Source organism: Oncorhynchus tshawytscha, linkage group LG02 (assembly GCF_018296145.1).
Source record: "Oncorhynchus tshawytscha isolate Ot180627B linkage group LG02, Otsh_v2.0, whole genome shotgun sequence".
Lineage (NCBI taxonomy): Eukaryota > Metazoa > Chordata > Actinopteri > Salmoniformes > Salmonidae > Oncorhynchus > Oncorhynchus tshawytscha.
Window position 1 is genome coordinate 26,753,667 of NC_056430.1, and position 15,127 is coordinate 26,768,793.

General features: G+C 45.9%; 1 protein-coding gene across 19 annotated transcripts in view; it reads right to left on the reverse strand.

Moving 5' to 3' along the window:
* LOC112218588 (eukaryotic translation initiation factor 4 gamma 3) overlaps positions 1–15,127 on the reverse strand; it is a 69,046-nt gene that overhangs the window by 7,842 nt on the left and 46,077 nt on the right. For 11 of the 19 annotated variants that reach the window (XM_042295877.1, XM_042295896.1, XM_042295902.1 and 8 more), the window contains 11 exons: positions 14,155–14,335; positions 13,205–13,969; positions 12,815–12,903; positions 5,452–5,725; positions 5,201–5,325; positions 4,073–4,207; positions 3,514–3,678; positions 3,102–3,299; positions 2,704–2,847; positions 2,285–2,521; positions 375–479 (listed from right to left, as the gene is read on the reverse strand). In XM_042295877.1, the coding sequence (XP_042151811.1) occupies positions 375–479; positions 2,285–2,521; positions 2,704–2,847; positions 3,102–3,299; positions 3,514–3,678; positions 4,073–4,207; positions 5,201–5,325; positions 5,452–5,725; positions 12,815–12,903; positions 13,205–13,969; positions 14,155–14,335 (2,418 nt within the window). The remainder of the gene's footprint in view (positions 1–374; positions 480–2,284; positions 2,522–2,703; positions 2,848–3,101; positions 3,300–3,513; positions 3,679–4,072; positions 4,208–5,200; positions 5,326–5,451; positions 5,726–12,814; positions 12,904–13,204; positions 13,970–14,154; positions 14,336–15,127) is intronic. The other 8 variants (XM_042295916.1, XM_042295906.1, XM_042295872.1 and 5 more) reach the window with 6 other exon arrangements.

Genomic DNA, 15,127 nt, shown 5'->3' on the forward strand with positions numbered 1-15,127 from the left:
AGAAACAATCTGGTGTTTTGAATTAGTGAACTGTGTACAACGTAATTGGCCAACAGTCACATAGCCCCTATGGCACAGTAGTATTGTGTGGAGGGCTGTGCAGAATGATTAATTCTATGCTCAAATCTCACTGATTAGAATCTCACCGACTGTTTTCTTCCTCAGATCTAATTATTGGTGTGCTCAGGGAGCCTGCATGAAATGGAGGTACTGAAAATGAGCATTCTGATTCACTGTAATGGAAAATACATCCTCACAGCTGAGCTGGACAGAACACACACACACACCACAAATCTCAAGAATGCATGCATGCACGCACATATCCCCACCGCTCCCACCCCACCAACACAGAGGGAGACGCACACACAACTTACCAATCGGAGATCTATCACGTCTTGCAGCATAAACCGTATCCGAGACGATGTCTTCCGCTCCTTGACAATTTTCTCCATCTGATTGAAATACTGATCCATGCGAGGCTATGACAAGAAAGAGAGAAATGAAGGGTCAATGCAAAGTGGTGTATTAATACAACATCTTCACTATTCACTCCAGTAGACAGCCAGACACTCAATTAATTTCACTCCACTCCATTAAGCAATTCAATGTGCACTTTATTTCTTGGAACAATAATTTTGATGTACACTGAACAAAAATATAAACACAACATGCAATTTCAAAGATTTTACTGAGTTACAATTTGTAAACTTTGATCCAGAGCATCCCAAACACGCTCAATAAGTGACATGTCTGGTGAGTATGCAGGCCATGGAAGAACTGGGGCATTTTCATCTTCCAGGAATTGTGTACAGATCCTTGCAACATGTGGCTGTGGTTTATCATGCTGAAGCATGTTATGGTGGCGGATGAATGGCAAGACAATGGGCCTCAGGATCTCGTTGCATTCAAATTGCCATTGATAAAATGCAATTGTGTTCATTGTCCGTAGCTCATGCCTGCCCATACCATAACCCCACCAGCACCCCGTTCACAACATTAACATCAGCAAACTGCTTGCCCACATGACGCTGTCTGCCATCTGCCCAGTAGTTGAAACCGGGATTCATCAGTGACGAGCACACTTCTCCAGTGTGCCAGTGGCCATCGAAGGTTAACATTTGCCCACTGAAGTCGGCTACGACGCCAAACTACAGTCAGGTCAAGAACCTGGTGAGGACGACGAACACACAGATGAGCTTCCCTGAGATGGTTTCTGAAGGTTTGTGCAGAAATTATTTGGTTGTGCAAACCCACAGTTTCATCAGCTGTCCGGGTGGCTGGTCTCAGACGATCCCGCAGGTAAAGAAGCCGGATGTGGTGGTCCTGGGCTGGCATGGTTACACGGGGTCTGCGGTTGTGAGGCCGTTCGGACGTACTGCCAAATTCTCTAAAATTATGGAGGTGGCTTATGGTAGAGAAATAAACATTAAATTATTTGGCAACAGCTCTGGTGGACATTCCTTCAGTCAGCATGTCAATTGCAAGCTCCCTCAAAAAAACCTGAGACATCTGTGGCATTGTTTTGTGAAAAAACTGCACTTGTTAGAGTGATCTTTTATTGTGCACCTGTGTAATGATCATGCTGTTTAATCAGCTTCTTGATATGCCACACCTGTCAGGTGGATGGATGATCTTGGCAAAAGCTCTAACAGGGATGTAAACAAATGTGTGCACAAAGAAATAAGCTTTTTGTGCATCTGGAACATTTCTGGGACCTTTAGACTTTACAGTGTAATACTTTACTTACGAGACCATTCCCAACAGTGCAGTTAAAAAGTAAGACATATTTGCTAAAAATAAATAAATAGTAACACAAAAACATTAACAAGACTATTTACAAGGAGAACCAAGGGTATTACAGTATGTACATGTAGGTAAGGGTAAAAGTGACTAGGCAATCAGGATATATAATAAACAGAGTAACAGCAGCGTATGTGAAGTGTGTAAGTGTGTTTGCGTGCGCCGTCAATATGGATGCGTGTGTGTTTAGCATATGTAGTGTGTGTGTGTGTTGCAGAGTCAGCGTAGTATGAGTGAGGACCACAGAGTCTTAAAACTCTGGCAGAGCCCAAAAGGGAGAACACTTCTGTACATGTCTAGGAGCTATTCCTTTGGTCAGCAGCAGGTTAAAACAGGCCAGACAACAACAGACAAGAGGGAACAGTGAGATGTCTTCAACCATGTCTCTTCACCCACATCCCTGCAGCCCTCAGAGGCATCCCCATACCACCAGCTGGAATTCATTTAAGCCCCCTCCTCTCCCCTGCCCATCCCTATGGCTTACCTTGGCCTTCTCAAAGTCCAGGTCTTTGCCAATGGTGGTGAGCAGCCTGCAGAGGCACTCCAGCGATTCCTCGTCATGGTTCTTCAGCAGCTTGACCACACAGTCGTGCATGATGGCCTCTGTCAGCATCTTGAGTTTGAACAGCTCCCCGATGAACCTGATATTTCCTATGGAGCGCCGGCGGGCCTTGTCCTTGGCCTCCTCCAGCTCCAACCGTAGTCTCTCTTGATCACTGGACTGGAAAGGAAATGGAGAGTAGATTGTCAGACCTAACAGCAAACCCCACACTCACTATTCAACTAACATCAGCAACTGACTGGATCCCATAGAGTTCTCTGCTCTATATTCCCCTACTAGGGACAGTAGGTGACAAACCGGTTGGTGATCTGGGTAGTGTGTGTGTCAGGTGATCTGGGTACCTGTGCAGAGTCGAGCTCCTTCTGTTTCCTCTCAAACACCACGTCGTCCACCTTGTCCCGCTCAAACTCCTTCTGACAGCGGTTGAGCAGAAGCTTACGGAAGTTCACTGTGGTGTTGGGTTTGTCTGTCATGGGCACTTTGAGCTGGAGAGCAAACGAGATAAGTAACAATTTGGTTAGAGGGGAAGAAATATGGGGGAAACACTTTGAATTGAACGGGAGATGTGTCGAAGAGTGAAAAGGGGGGCAGAAATGTACATTTAGGGACATTTTGCTGAATGTGTATGAGGCTTTAGAGGACCCATGCATATACAGATTATATTTTGATGTTGGCTAGCAGCATTCAGAGGAACCACAATTAATCATGTCTGAACGATAAAGAACTGAGCATAACATACCGTGGTGAGGCAGCGGCACATGTTCCCGTAGGCCACAGAGAAGCCAGGCTCGTCGATGGCCTTCTCAAAGACCAGGTCGATGACGCCCTTGAGGCGCTCCTCCGTGTCGATGGTAAGGTCCGTCACTTGCTTCATCAGCTGGTTGAACATCTGAGGCGTCAGTTTGTTGAGGATGCTGCGCACCTTCCGGAAGAGCTCCTGATACAGAAACAACATCCTCATCATTTATTGAGGTCAACATTCATTCACTCACACTTCATTTCATCTTTGGTCTCTTGACAACTCTTGGTCACAACATTTCTTTCCAGTGTGGAGCGACTGCTGAAGAAACTCATAATATATCTTGTAGTTGAGTAGGGTGTGTGTTTTTGACTGTGTGGTTGTGTCTGATGAAAGGTTGGGCTCATCCTACCTGTGTTGTAATGACCTCAGGGTCGTCTGATGGCCCCGCCCTCTTCATGCCAGGTTTCCAGGCGTTCTCGGCCTTCTTCAGCTGCACCTCGTCGTTCGCTGACACGTTCAGGATAATCTTCCTGGGTGGGGGCCGCCGGGCACCCCCTCCCATGTTCATCATCTGCTGGAAGACAGAGAGGAGACCACACAACGTCACTTCTGCAGTTCACCACCAACAAAACACAATATTGCCAAGACTCCTCAGATAAGGGCTTGGGTTGTGCGCTGATGTTCAATTTACGACTTTCCTTGAATGAGCACGACTTTGGGAAATGACTCATCTCTAGCAAACCAACAGGAGCTGCAAATAATTCCCCATGATTCATTTCTCTCACTATGATACCAGCCCAGCGATGTTGTTTGTTACCATACCAGAAGACTCTGGGGGAAGTTAAACGCACAAGGTAATATTCTCTGAGTGCATGTGAGAGAGAAAGATGAGAAACACAAAGACAAGAGACATTATTTGAGAGAAAGAGGGGTGTTGTGTTGGTGTCAGGTGGAGGAGTAGTAATTACGTGAGCGTGACTCACTGCAGCGCCGCGTCCTCCACTCATCTGCCTGCCAAAGTCAGCGAAGGCAGGTGTGAAGTCAGGGCCACGAGAGATCACCCTGGATTCCACCGCCCGGGTTGGCAGCTTGTTTTGGTTTATCTGCAGACACACAGGGAGCGAGATGGTGAGCTGACAGACCAGCAGGGGGAGCAGTGATTCTCTAACACTGTGGGCCTAGCCATAGGGGAAAAGCAGTGGCTGTATAATCCAAATCAAATAATGTTTCACTGTCACATACCTCGGATAGGTGCAATAATGAATATGATATAACAATAATAATATAATGATCAATATGGTGAAACCGCTACCAAGCCCATCAGAGGGAAGGGTTACTACCATATTGCATATACCCATCAACTATTTCAGATCTACATGAAGTGCCTGAGGTAGGGGCTGGGAGTTGTTTCTGGCCTACCACTGGGGAGAAAGACTGGCCAGATATGTTTAAACACATTTTGTGACTGGCACAGTGAGTGAAGTCAGAACCAGATGTGGAAGGAGGACTGAGGGGAACATTGTGGGGGAAGGGAAGGGGGAGAACAACTACAGCTCTCTCAGCTGTCCTGGACTTCCCTTAGTACTCTCATCCAGCGAACATTTTCTCAGGGAGAAAAATATGACTCCTGGGACTGTACATCAATCATTGCCAGCCTTAATGCTCCTTTTCTGGGGCTGAATTATCAACACTGCCAAGTGTGACATAATGGCAATGTGATTTTAATCAAAACAGGATGTCTATGGGCTAGCCATTATAGGCTCCAACAGTATGTAGCCTATGTGGAGACGAGGGAAATTCATTTACCAGAAGCCTATCATTTCATAAATGACTATTAGACAATAGCTGAAAAAAACCTATACATCTGGTCTTGTGCTTACTAAAGGGATCACATACAGCTACTCATACTATTTGTTCTATATAAATAATCCCTGTACTTGAAAGAAAAGCTCTTTTCAAAAGCAACTTACGTTGCTAACATCTTCCACTATCAATTTATAGTCCTGAATATTTACTGAACCACTGTGGGGTTTAGGGGCTTGCTCACAACTCATTCTGTCCACTAGGCTGAAGCTCTGCTCAGACCACTCACACACCTTGTCCAGAACTACGTCACTGATCTGAGGTAGCCCGTCTGGCTTCTGTGTACAGGCAGCCAAGAACTGGAAGCCCAGCAGGAAGTCCCGGTTGTACTGGCGCTTCCCGTTGGTCTCCGGCAGATCTGAGGAAACAACGAGAGGAAGAAAACAGCCCTGCTCATCTCATACTGTGCAAAGGTTGCATGACTTGATTGTGAAAACTAAGTGAAAAACACAAATGAAACTGAGGCTAATAACTGCCCACCTACCTTCCTGGAAGAGGTCTGGGGGTGCTCCTGTAGAGCCCTCCTTGTCCCCAGGGGTGGCCCCACTGTCACTGCTCTCTGTCTCCGAGGTGTGCCCAGCCCCGTTCCTCATGGGCTCCAGCTCAGCCTCTCCATTTTCCTCTGGGGCAGGGGGCTTCTCCTCTGCCTCCATGGCTGGAGGCGCTGCTGAGGGTGGGGGCGGGCTGCTGCTACTATGGGGCCTGGCGGGCTGCAGGGCCTGGTCTCCAGCAGCCTCCTCCACAGGCTTGAGCTCATCCTGGGGGAGGCAATTGAGGGAGAGGGGTGAGATAGAGGGACAGTGGACAGAGAGACACACAGGGGGTTTGGAACACTGATCATGATGGATAACTCCTTGCTGAGTCTTAGCCCTTCATTATAATCAGAGGGATAATATCAACACTATGCATGCCAGTCGCTCTTGGCTAAGAGTTAAGGAACGACTGACTGCATTGCTTCTGGTTTTTGTAAAGAAAAAGTTGGAAATTCCAAATAGTTTCCATAGTCAACCTACTTTGTGTGTGCATGTATTAACATGTATGTGTAACTGATCGATGTACACCAGACTGTGTGTGGGGAGCGGAGCTGGAACGTGGAGCGAGTTTCCCAAAGGCTGGAGTGTCAGCCTTCTCACCTGCTCCAATTTCACTCCAGTAGTACTTACTTCATGAGCTCAGGACATGCCTGGCCCAGCATGCATTTGTAGTCTACTTGTGTGCTGCTATAGCCCCTTGCTATAGCTACTGTCATGGAGTTTAAAGAAACTGATAAGACACACGTGCAAAATCAAGGTGACTTACAAAGATGAGGATTGTAGCAAAGTATTAACAAAATCTGATCTCTTAAAAGTTTTAATGTTCGTTCTATTATCTACACAATAGGCTATCATTGATTTTGGCCCAATATGCCTGACATATTACCTCTTTCAATGAGAGGTTGGAAAGAGAAGTGGAGCGTCAGAATGTGCAAGCACTGCTCCGTGAGCGATGAGCGGGATATCTAACCACTCACACACACATCATACTCATGTTTTTAAATGTATGTATGTAACTCGTCTTTTGTCTGTGATGTATTTTTTGACGTATGTCGGAACCCAGTAATTAAAAAAAAAAAATGCTGCCTTTATTTAACCAGGTAGGCTAGTTGAGAACAAGTACTCATTTGCAACTGTGACCTGGCCAAGATAAAGCAAAGCAGTGTGACACAGACAACAACAGAGTTACACATGGAGTAAACAATAAAAAAGCCAATAACACAAACAAATCAATGACACAGTAGAAAAAAGAAAGTCTATATACAGTGTGTGCAAAAGGCATGAGGAGGAAGGCAATAAATAGGCCATAGGAGCGAATAGTTACAATTTAGCAGATTAACACTGTAGTGATAAATGAGCAGATGATGATGTGCAAGTAGAGATACTGTGTGCAAAAGAGCAGAAAAGTAAATAAAATAAAAACAGTATGGGGATGAGGTAGGTAAATTGGGTGGGCTATTTACAGATGGACTATGTACAGCTGCAGCGATTGGTTAGCTGCTCAGATAGTTGATGGTTAAAGTTGGTGAGGGAAATAAAAGTCTCCAACAACACTGGCAGCAGAGAACTGGAAGGAAAGGCAACCAAAGGAGGTGTTGGCTTTGGGGATGATCAGTGAGATATACCTGCTGGAATGTGTGCTACGGGTGGGTGTTGTTATCGTGACCAGTGAACTGAGATAAGGCGGAGCTTTACCTAGCATAGACATAGATGACCTGGAGCCAGTGGGTCTAGCGACGAATATGTAGCGAGGGCCAGCCGACTAGAGCATACAGGTAGTAGTGGTGGGTGGTATAAGGTGATTTGGTAACAAAACGGATGGCACTGTGATAAACTGCATCCAGTTTGCTGAGTAGAGTGTTGGAAGCTATTTTGTAGATGACATCACCGAAGTCGAGGATCGGTAGGATAGTCAGTTTTACGAGGGTAAGTTTGGAGGCGTGATTGAAGGAGGTTTTGTAGCGAAATAGAAAGCTGATTCTAGATTTTATTTTGACCCTTTTTTCTCCCCAATTGCATGGTATCCAATTGTTTAGTAGCTACTATCTTGTCTCATCGCTACAACTCCCGTACGGGCTCGGGAGAGACGAAGATTGAAAGTCATGCGTCCTCCGATACACCACCCAACCAAGCCGCACTGCTTCTTAACACAGTGCGCATCCAACCCCGAAGCCAGCCGCACCAATGTGTCGGAGGAAACACTGTGCACCTGGCAACCTTGGTTGCACTGTGCCCGGCCCGCCACAGGAGTCGCTGGTGCGCGATGAGACAAGGATATCCCTACCGGCCGACGCTAGACCAATTGTGCGTCACCCCACGGACCTCCCGGTCGCAACAGAGCCTGGGCGCGAACCCAGAATCTCTGGTGGCACAGCTGGCGCTGCAGTACAGCGCCCTTCACCACTGCCCCACCCGGGAGGCCCCTAGGTTTGATTTTTGATTGGAGATGTTTAATATGAGTCTGGAAGGAGAGTTTACAGTCTAGCCAGACACCTAGGTATTTATAGTTGTCCACATATTCTAGGTCGGAACCGTCCAGGGTGGTGATGATAGTCGGGCGGGCGGGTGCGGGCAGCGAACGGTTCAAAAGCATGCATTTGGTTTTTACTAGCGTTTAAGAGCAGTTGGAGGCCAAGGAAGGAGTGTTGTATGGCATTGGAGCTCGTTTGGAGGTTAGTTAGCACAGTGTCCAAAGAAGGTAAAGTAAGACTAGCTGTCGCCATTGGTGGTGGCTAATGGGGATTCTAATAAAAATCAACAAAATCAGATGATAACACTTCAAATCATTAATAAAATCAAATGTTATTTATAGAATTGCACATTTTGGGGAATATTCAGAGGTGGAAACTTTGTGGGAATTAACAGGAATATATGCAAATTAATATTAATACCATATCAAATGGAGACCGAAGCAAACCTTTTACCTTAAGTAGACAATTGCTAATGATTAAATCCTTCCAATAGAAAAAAAGAAAAAGCTGTTTCGTCACAAATTCTACTTTAATCAAATGATTTGACTCTTCACATGGGATGAATCCACTGAACAACAAAAGGGAATATTGAATGATCCCAATGATCCATCACATCTCCCCAAAACATTTAACATACTGTAATACATCTGTAATACGATAGTCTAGAAACTAAAGCTTTGGTTGTCTTCCTCTCAACTCTGAGACCTCATCTTCACTGTCACTCTCCAACATTGTTGAGGATGGCTCGTTGTTAGGCTCAAAAAGCCTAAAATTTTCACGGATGGTCAACCCTTGTATTAGTCAGCCTGGTGCGTGCTTTGGTGTGTGTGTTCCCAAACAAGGACCAGTTGCACTCTGAGGCGGCTGATGTTGGTGGGATTTGGAGGATGATGGAGGTAACAAGGAAAGAGACTCAGATCCACAAAGTCCCTTCCACCAGGTGGCTGATACGATATGTTGGCACAACTGCCATATTGCATCTCCATCCCAAAGCCCTTGCTTGGAAGTGTACTTTGCCAGACTGCCAAGAACCTTGCCCTCATCCAGGCCATGATGGCGAGACATGGTAGTGATGACACTATAGGCCTTGTTGAGCTCTGCACCAGACAGGATGCCCTTGCCAGCGTACTTGGGGTCCAACGTGTACGCTGCAGCGTGTATGGGTTTCAGGCAGAAGTCTTCACGCTTTTTGATGCATTGGAGTTTCCTCTGCTTGGAGCAAAGGTGACCCTCTTGATGGGGCTGTTCATATCGGCAGACTGTGATATGGCCATTTATTAGAGAGACTCCTTCCCCTCCAGGAGACTGTCAAACATGATGACAATGGGTGGTGCTCTTATTCTTCTCACTTTGCTTGGTGAGGTAAATTGCTGCTTTAAATTGATGACCCTTCACATACCTAACCATTTCCTTGGCTCTCTTGTAGAGTGTGTCCATTGTTTTCAGTGCCATGATGTCCTTGAGGAGCAGATTCAATGCATGAGCAGCACAGCCAATGGTTGTGATGTGAGGGTAGGACTCTTCCACTTTAGACCAAGCAGCCTTCATGTTCGCAGCATTGTCTGTCACCAGTGCAAATACCTTCTGTGGTCCAAGGTCATTGATGACTGCCTTCAGCTCATCTGCAATGTAGGGACCGGTGTGTCTGTTGTCCCTTGTGTCTGTGCTCTTGTAGAATACTGGCTGAGGGGTGGAGATGTAGTTAATTATTTCTTGCCCACAAACATTTGACCACCCATCAGAGATGATTTGCTTGACCTTCACTGGAACTGTTGAACTCTACATCCTGTAAATTAGTAGATAAAGCATGTCTGGTTGGAGTGGTGTATGCTGGGTGAAGAACATTCAGAAATCTCTTCCAATACACATGGCCTGTGAGCATCAGAGGTGAACCAGTTCATCAGCATTTCTCTGACTACGTTCCTCCATTGAGTCAAAAAAACTTCTGATTCCAGGACCATGAGCTGTTGCTATCGATAAGGTGTCTGATTCATTCAAATAGAAGTAAAGGGACTTTCGTCAGAGGTTGCTTGTTGTGAGCGCTGAGGGAACTTTATGCACTTGGCCAGATGATTCTGCATCTTTGTTGCATTCTTCACATATGATTTGGCACAGTATTTGCAAAATGTACACAGCTTGTCATTCTACATTAGCAGCAGTGAAATGTCTCCACACATCAGATAGTGCCCATGGCATTTTCCTGTAAATATTAGGAAAAAAATGAGTAAAAAAACCCAAATGAGGATAAATAGTTAAGCAGTTAGATTAAACAACTCCTTCGTTAGATACATGTTTTAAAATTAAATGTGTATGGAAACAGGTGAATTACCACTCCTCAGTGAGCAGGCTCAAGCAAGCTAAAACCCACATGGTAGCAAGAACTAACTAGCAGAAATTGTTAACACGTTAGAGATGATTTAAACACACTTTGCTGTAGGCAACTATTTACTAGTTAACAAAAAATCATGTATGTCATATAAAATATATTCACCCGACCCAGTATTCAAAACTTACCAGAAAGCATGTAGTCCTTGGCTCAGACAGTATAGTAGTGTGGGCTCAAGAGCATCTCATTAGAGTGCAAGATCTTTAGAATCAGCTGTACATGTGATGGAAGAGTGTACTATACATCTGATGGAAGAATGCACTGTGCATGTAGAGGTTTGAAATTCCATCGAATTGGGGATAATTTAACCAAAATATGCCACAAGACCTAGAATTGCCTTGTGTATCCCACAAAAAAGGTTCACTTGTTATAAGATACCTTTTTTTGATGAGTTTGTGCACAATTCCCGATATTCCAAGGCTTAACTTCCTATGGAACTTTCCCCCTGAAATTTAAGGAAATTTACCAGAAAGTTTAACCCTTTGCTACCCTAGTTATTTGTCACATGCGCTGAATAGAACAGGTGTAGACGTTAGTGAAATGCTTAATTACAAGCCTTAACACTTAATTTCTTAAAACCGCATTGTTGTTTAAGTAAAAAAAATAAAAAAAACATGTAGTTAAAGAGCAGCAGTAAAATAACAGTACCGAGGCTATATACAGGGGGTACTGGTACAGAGTCAATGTGGGGGGCACAAGTCAGTCGAGGTAATTGTGGTAATATGTAAATTTGGGTAAAGTTAAAATGATTATGCATAGATAATAACCAGAGAGTAGCAGCAGTGTAAAAGAGGGTGTTGGGACAATGCAAATAGTCTGGATAGCCATTTGATTATCTGTACAGGAGTCTTATGCCTTGGGGGTAGACGCTGTGAAGTCTTTCAGACCTAGATTTGGTGTTCCAGTACCGCTTGTCATGCGGTAGCAGAGAGAACAGTCTATGACTAGGGTGGCTGGAGTCTGACAATTGTTTGTGCCTTCCTCTGACACCACCTGGTATAAAAGGTCCTGGTTGGCAGGAAGCTTGGCCCCAGTGATATACTGGGCCATTCGCACTACCCTCTGTAGTGCCTTGCAGTCGGAGGCCGAGCAGTTGCCATACCAGGCAGTAATGCAACCAGTCAAGATGCTCTCGATGGTGCAGCTGTAGAACTTTTTGAGGATCTGAGGACACATGCCAAATCTTTTCAGTCTGCTGAGGGGAAAATGGCTTTGTCGTGCCCTGTTCATGACTGTCTTGGTGTGTTTGGCCCATGATAGTTTGTTGGTGATGTGGACACCAAGGATCTTCAAGCTCTCAACCTGCTCCACTACATCACTGTGGATGAGAAAGGGGGCGTGCTCGGTGCTCCTTTTCCTGTTATCCACAATAGATCTCCTGGTCTTGATCACTTGAGGCAGAGGTTGTTATCCTGGCACCACACGGTCAGGTCTCTGACCTCCTCCTTATAGGCTGTCTCATCGTTGTCGGCCTACCACTGTTGTGTTGTCGGCAAACTTAATGATGGTGTTGGAGTCGTGCCTGGCCATGCAGCCATGAGTGAACAGACCGTACAAGAGGGGACTGAGCGCACACCCCTGAGTGGCCCCCATGTTGATGATCAGTGTGGCACGTGTTGTTACCTACCGTCAGGAAGTCCAGGACCCAGTTAGAGTGAGGTGTTTAGTCCCAGGGTCCTTAGTTTAGTGATGAGCTTTGAGGGCACTATGGTGTTGAATGCTGAGCTGTAGTCAATTAATAGCATTCTCACGTAGGTGTTCCTTTTGTCCAGGTGGGAAGGGGCAGTGTGGAGTGCAATAGAGATTGCGTCATCTGTGGATCTGTTGGGGCGGAATGCAAATTCTGAAATAATGGTGTTTTGAGCCATGACCAGCCTTTCAAAGCATTTCATGGCTACAGACGTGAGTCCTACGGGTCGGTAGTCATTTAGGCAGGTTACCTTTGTGTTCTTGGGCACAGGGACAACGGTGGTCTGCTTGAAACATGTATTATAGACTCAGTCAGGGACAGGTTGAAAATGTCAGTGAAGACACTTTCCAGTTGGTCAGCGCATGCTTGGAGTACACGTCTTGGTAATCTGTAGGGCCATGTGGCCTTGTGAATGTTGACCTGTTTAAAAGTCTTACTCACATCGGCTACGGAGTAATCACAGTCGTCCGGAACAGCTGATGCTCTCATACATACATACATACTTCAGTGTTGCTTGCCTCAAAGAGAGCATAGAAGTAATTTAGCTCGTCTGGTAGGCTTGTGTCACTGGGCAGCTCGCTACTGTGCTTCCTTTTGTCGTCTAATAGTTTGCAAGCCCTGCCACATCTGACGAGCGTTAGAGCCGGTGTAGTACGATTCAATTTTAGTCCTGTATTGACGCTTTGCCTGTTCGACGGTTTGTCTGAGGGCATAGCAGGATGTGTGCCCCCCCCCCCATAGAGTGAATAGAAAGCATCATTGTTTACCTCAGTCTCCCTCTGTGATGCATCTCCAACAGGACTCCCTTCATTTGGTTTCTTCCAGGTTTTTGGTGTAGCAGGAACAGTCTGACATACTGCAGAGAAAACAGCTAAAGTCAGCTATAGGCTGGCGATTTACCCCAAATTTCTTCCATTAAATATCAATGACTAGACTTATTATATTAGCAGAAAACAGTGGCCGTCTCCCCAGAATAACAATTAAATCCAGTTGTTAGTGTAAGCCCTGTGCTGTTCTCAGCAGTCAGCATGGAGTTCAGTCTGGCTGATCCAAGTCTTGTCTATCAGCAACCGTTAACTGTTTATTTATAGTATACACACATAGGCATCCATGTGACATCCACACTGTCATGTCTGTATCCATGGCTATGCACATACCTGTAGTGGGACTCTTTCTGAAAAGGGCTTGTAGCTGTGGTTCAAGCTTGCTGTTTGGTGTGATGAGTCTCTCGGTCCCTGCTTTGAGAGGGATGTCTTTAGTGTCAGAGAGCTTGCTGGTCTCTGCTGTGGCCTGCACTAGCGGCGGAAGGCCAGGGGGAGGCGCTGGAACAGCAGGCGCAGGGCTGGAGGTCAGAGTGACTGGCATCACAGTGATTGGTGCGATAGGATCCATGACAGCAGGGGGCATCTCTGCCCTCACCTCACTGGGCACAGCCTCACTGCAGTCTTCTCTAGAAGCCGGGGCTGAAGCCTGGGGCTGGGTTGGGGATAGTGAGGGAGCAAGGGGGTAGTGCTCCTGAGACTGGGTGTCCATCTCAGCCCCAGTGTCAGCATGGCCATTCAAAGCCTTAGGGGTTAGGGCTGGGGAAGCAGCCAGGGTGCGTGGGGCTTCTGGAAGAAGTTCTTCTGTGTTTGAGGTCTGGGACTGAGTTGTGAGTGGCAGGTGCTTGGGGTCCGCTGCAGAGGGAGGGGGAGCAGTGGGCTCCACGGCAGAGGGCTGCTCAATAGGGCCGGCAACAGGAAGAGGGGCCAGGATGGGGGAAACCACCACTGGGGCTGGGGAGGGAAGTTCTGGATCCAAGTGGGGAGAGGGAGCAGTTACAGATGCACTGGCCTCTCGCCTTTCCAATGAAGGTTCTGATTGACCAAGCCCGGGAGAGGAAGACTTCTGGACAAGCAGCTCCAATTTTGGCTTATCATCTACTGGAAAAGAGAACAGATAACAGACATTAAACACAAAAGAAGAGACAATTATTTACGCCAATCTCTTAACTGAGACAACATTCAGGTTCTAAAAAACGTTTTATTCCTCAGGCCGCTGCTCTCAAAGCAGGGATGTATTCTGCCTGAAGGATGGAGGGGTGAGGGCCGGGGGTAGAGGGTCAGACCTGGCCCTGGCTTGCTGGCTGCAGCCCCAGGCGTGAGCTGCTGCTGTGGCTGCTGGGGGAGCTCCAGGCTGTAGGCTGAGTTGGCCTGGCCCTGGCTTTGCTCCGGAGTCTGGCTACCGCCCGGCTGCTGCTGCGATTTGAGGTAGAGAATGTGAGGATAATGAGGGTGCGTCCATAAAAACTAGCAACACAGACAGACAAATAAGCACAAAAATAGAATTAAGCGGAAATAAGGAGACCAGTGGGTATGGTTAGATACATTAGCCAAGGAAAAAACAGGGGGAGACAAGCAAGGAGACAGCAACCAAGGAAAGCAGGCAAAAGGGAGGAAAGGAGAAGAAGCAGCAAAAAGAACGTGCAAGAGTAGGGGAGGTGGAGTGTGAATGACAGGGAAATGGAGGCACACAAGGTTAAACAAAGCAAAAGAAGAGAGAGTAAAAAGAAAAAGGACAGAACACAGAAAGAGAGGAGAGAATGTTAAAGTCCAAGGAGAGGACAGGGAGGAAGTGTCAAAAGCTTTCCCTCCACAGAATCCAGAAAAATAACTAATTTAAAGATGATTGCCTATTTCTATAGACGGGTTGGTTGTTATTAAACAACAAAACTGACTTGTACGCAACTATGGGGCAATACAGATGGGGTTGGCTTAAATTGTTGACAACATGTCAACTATAATTCGTTGACAACATTGTAAACTATAATGTTTATTGAAAATATAAATATATTTTTACAATGAGCAATTGTCGTCTCAAATACATCGTTACAGTTGTTGGTTTTCAAGCTAGCCAATTTGAGTCATATTAGTATAGACGTGACATCAGTCAAAACTAGAGGTCGACCGATTAATCCGGGACGATTTCAAGTTTTCATAACAATCGGAAATCTGTATTTTTGGACACCGATTTTTAAATATTTTTTAACACCTTTATTTAATCTTTATTTAACTAGGCAAGTCAGTTAAGAACACATTCTT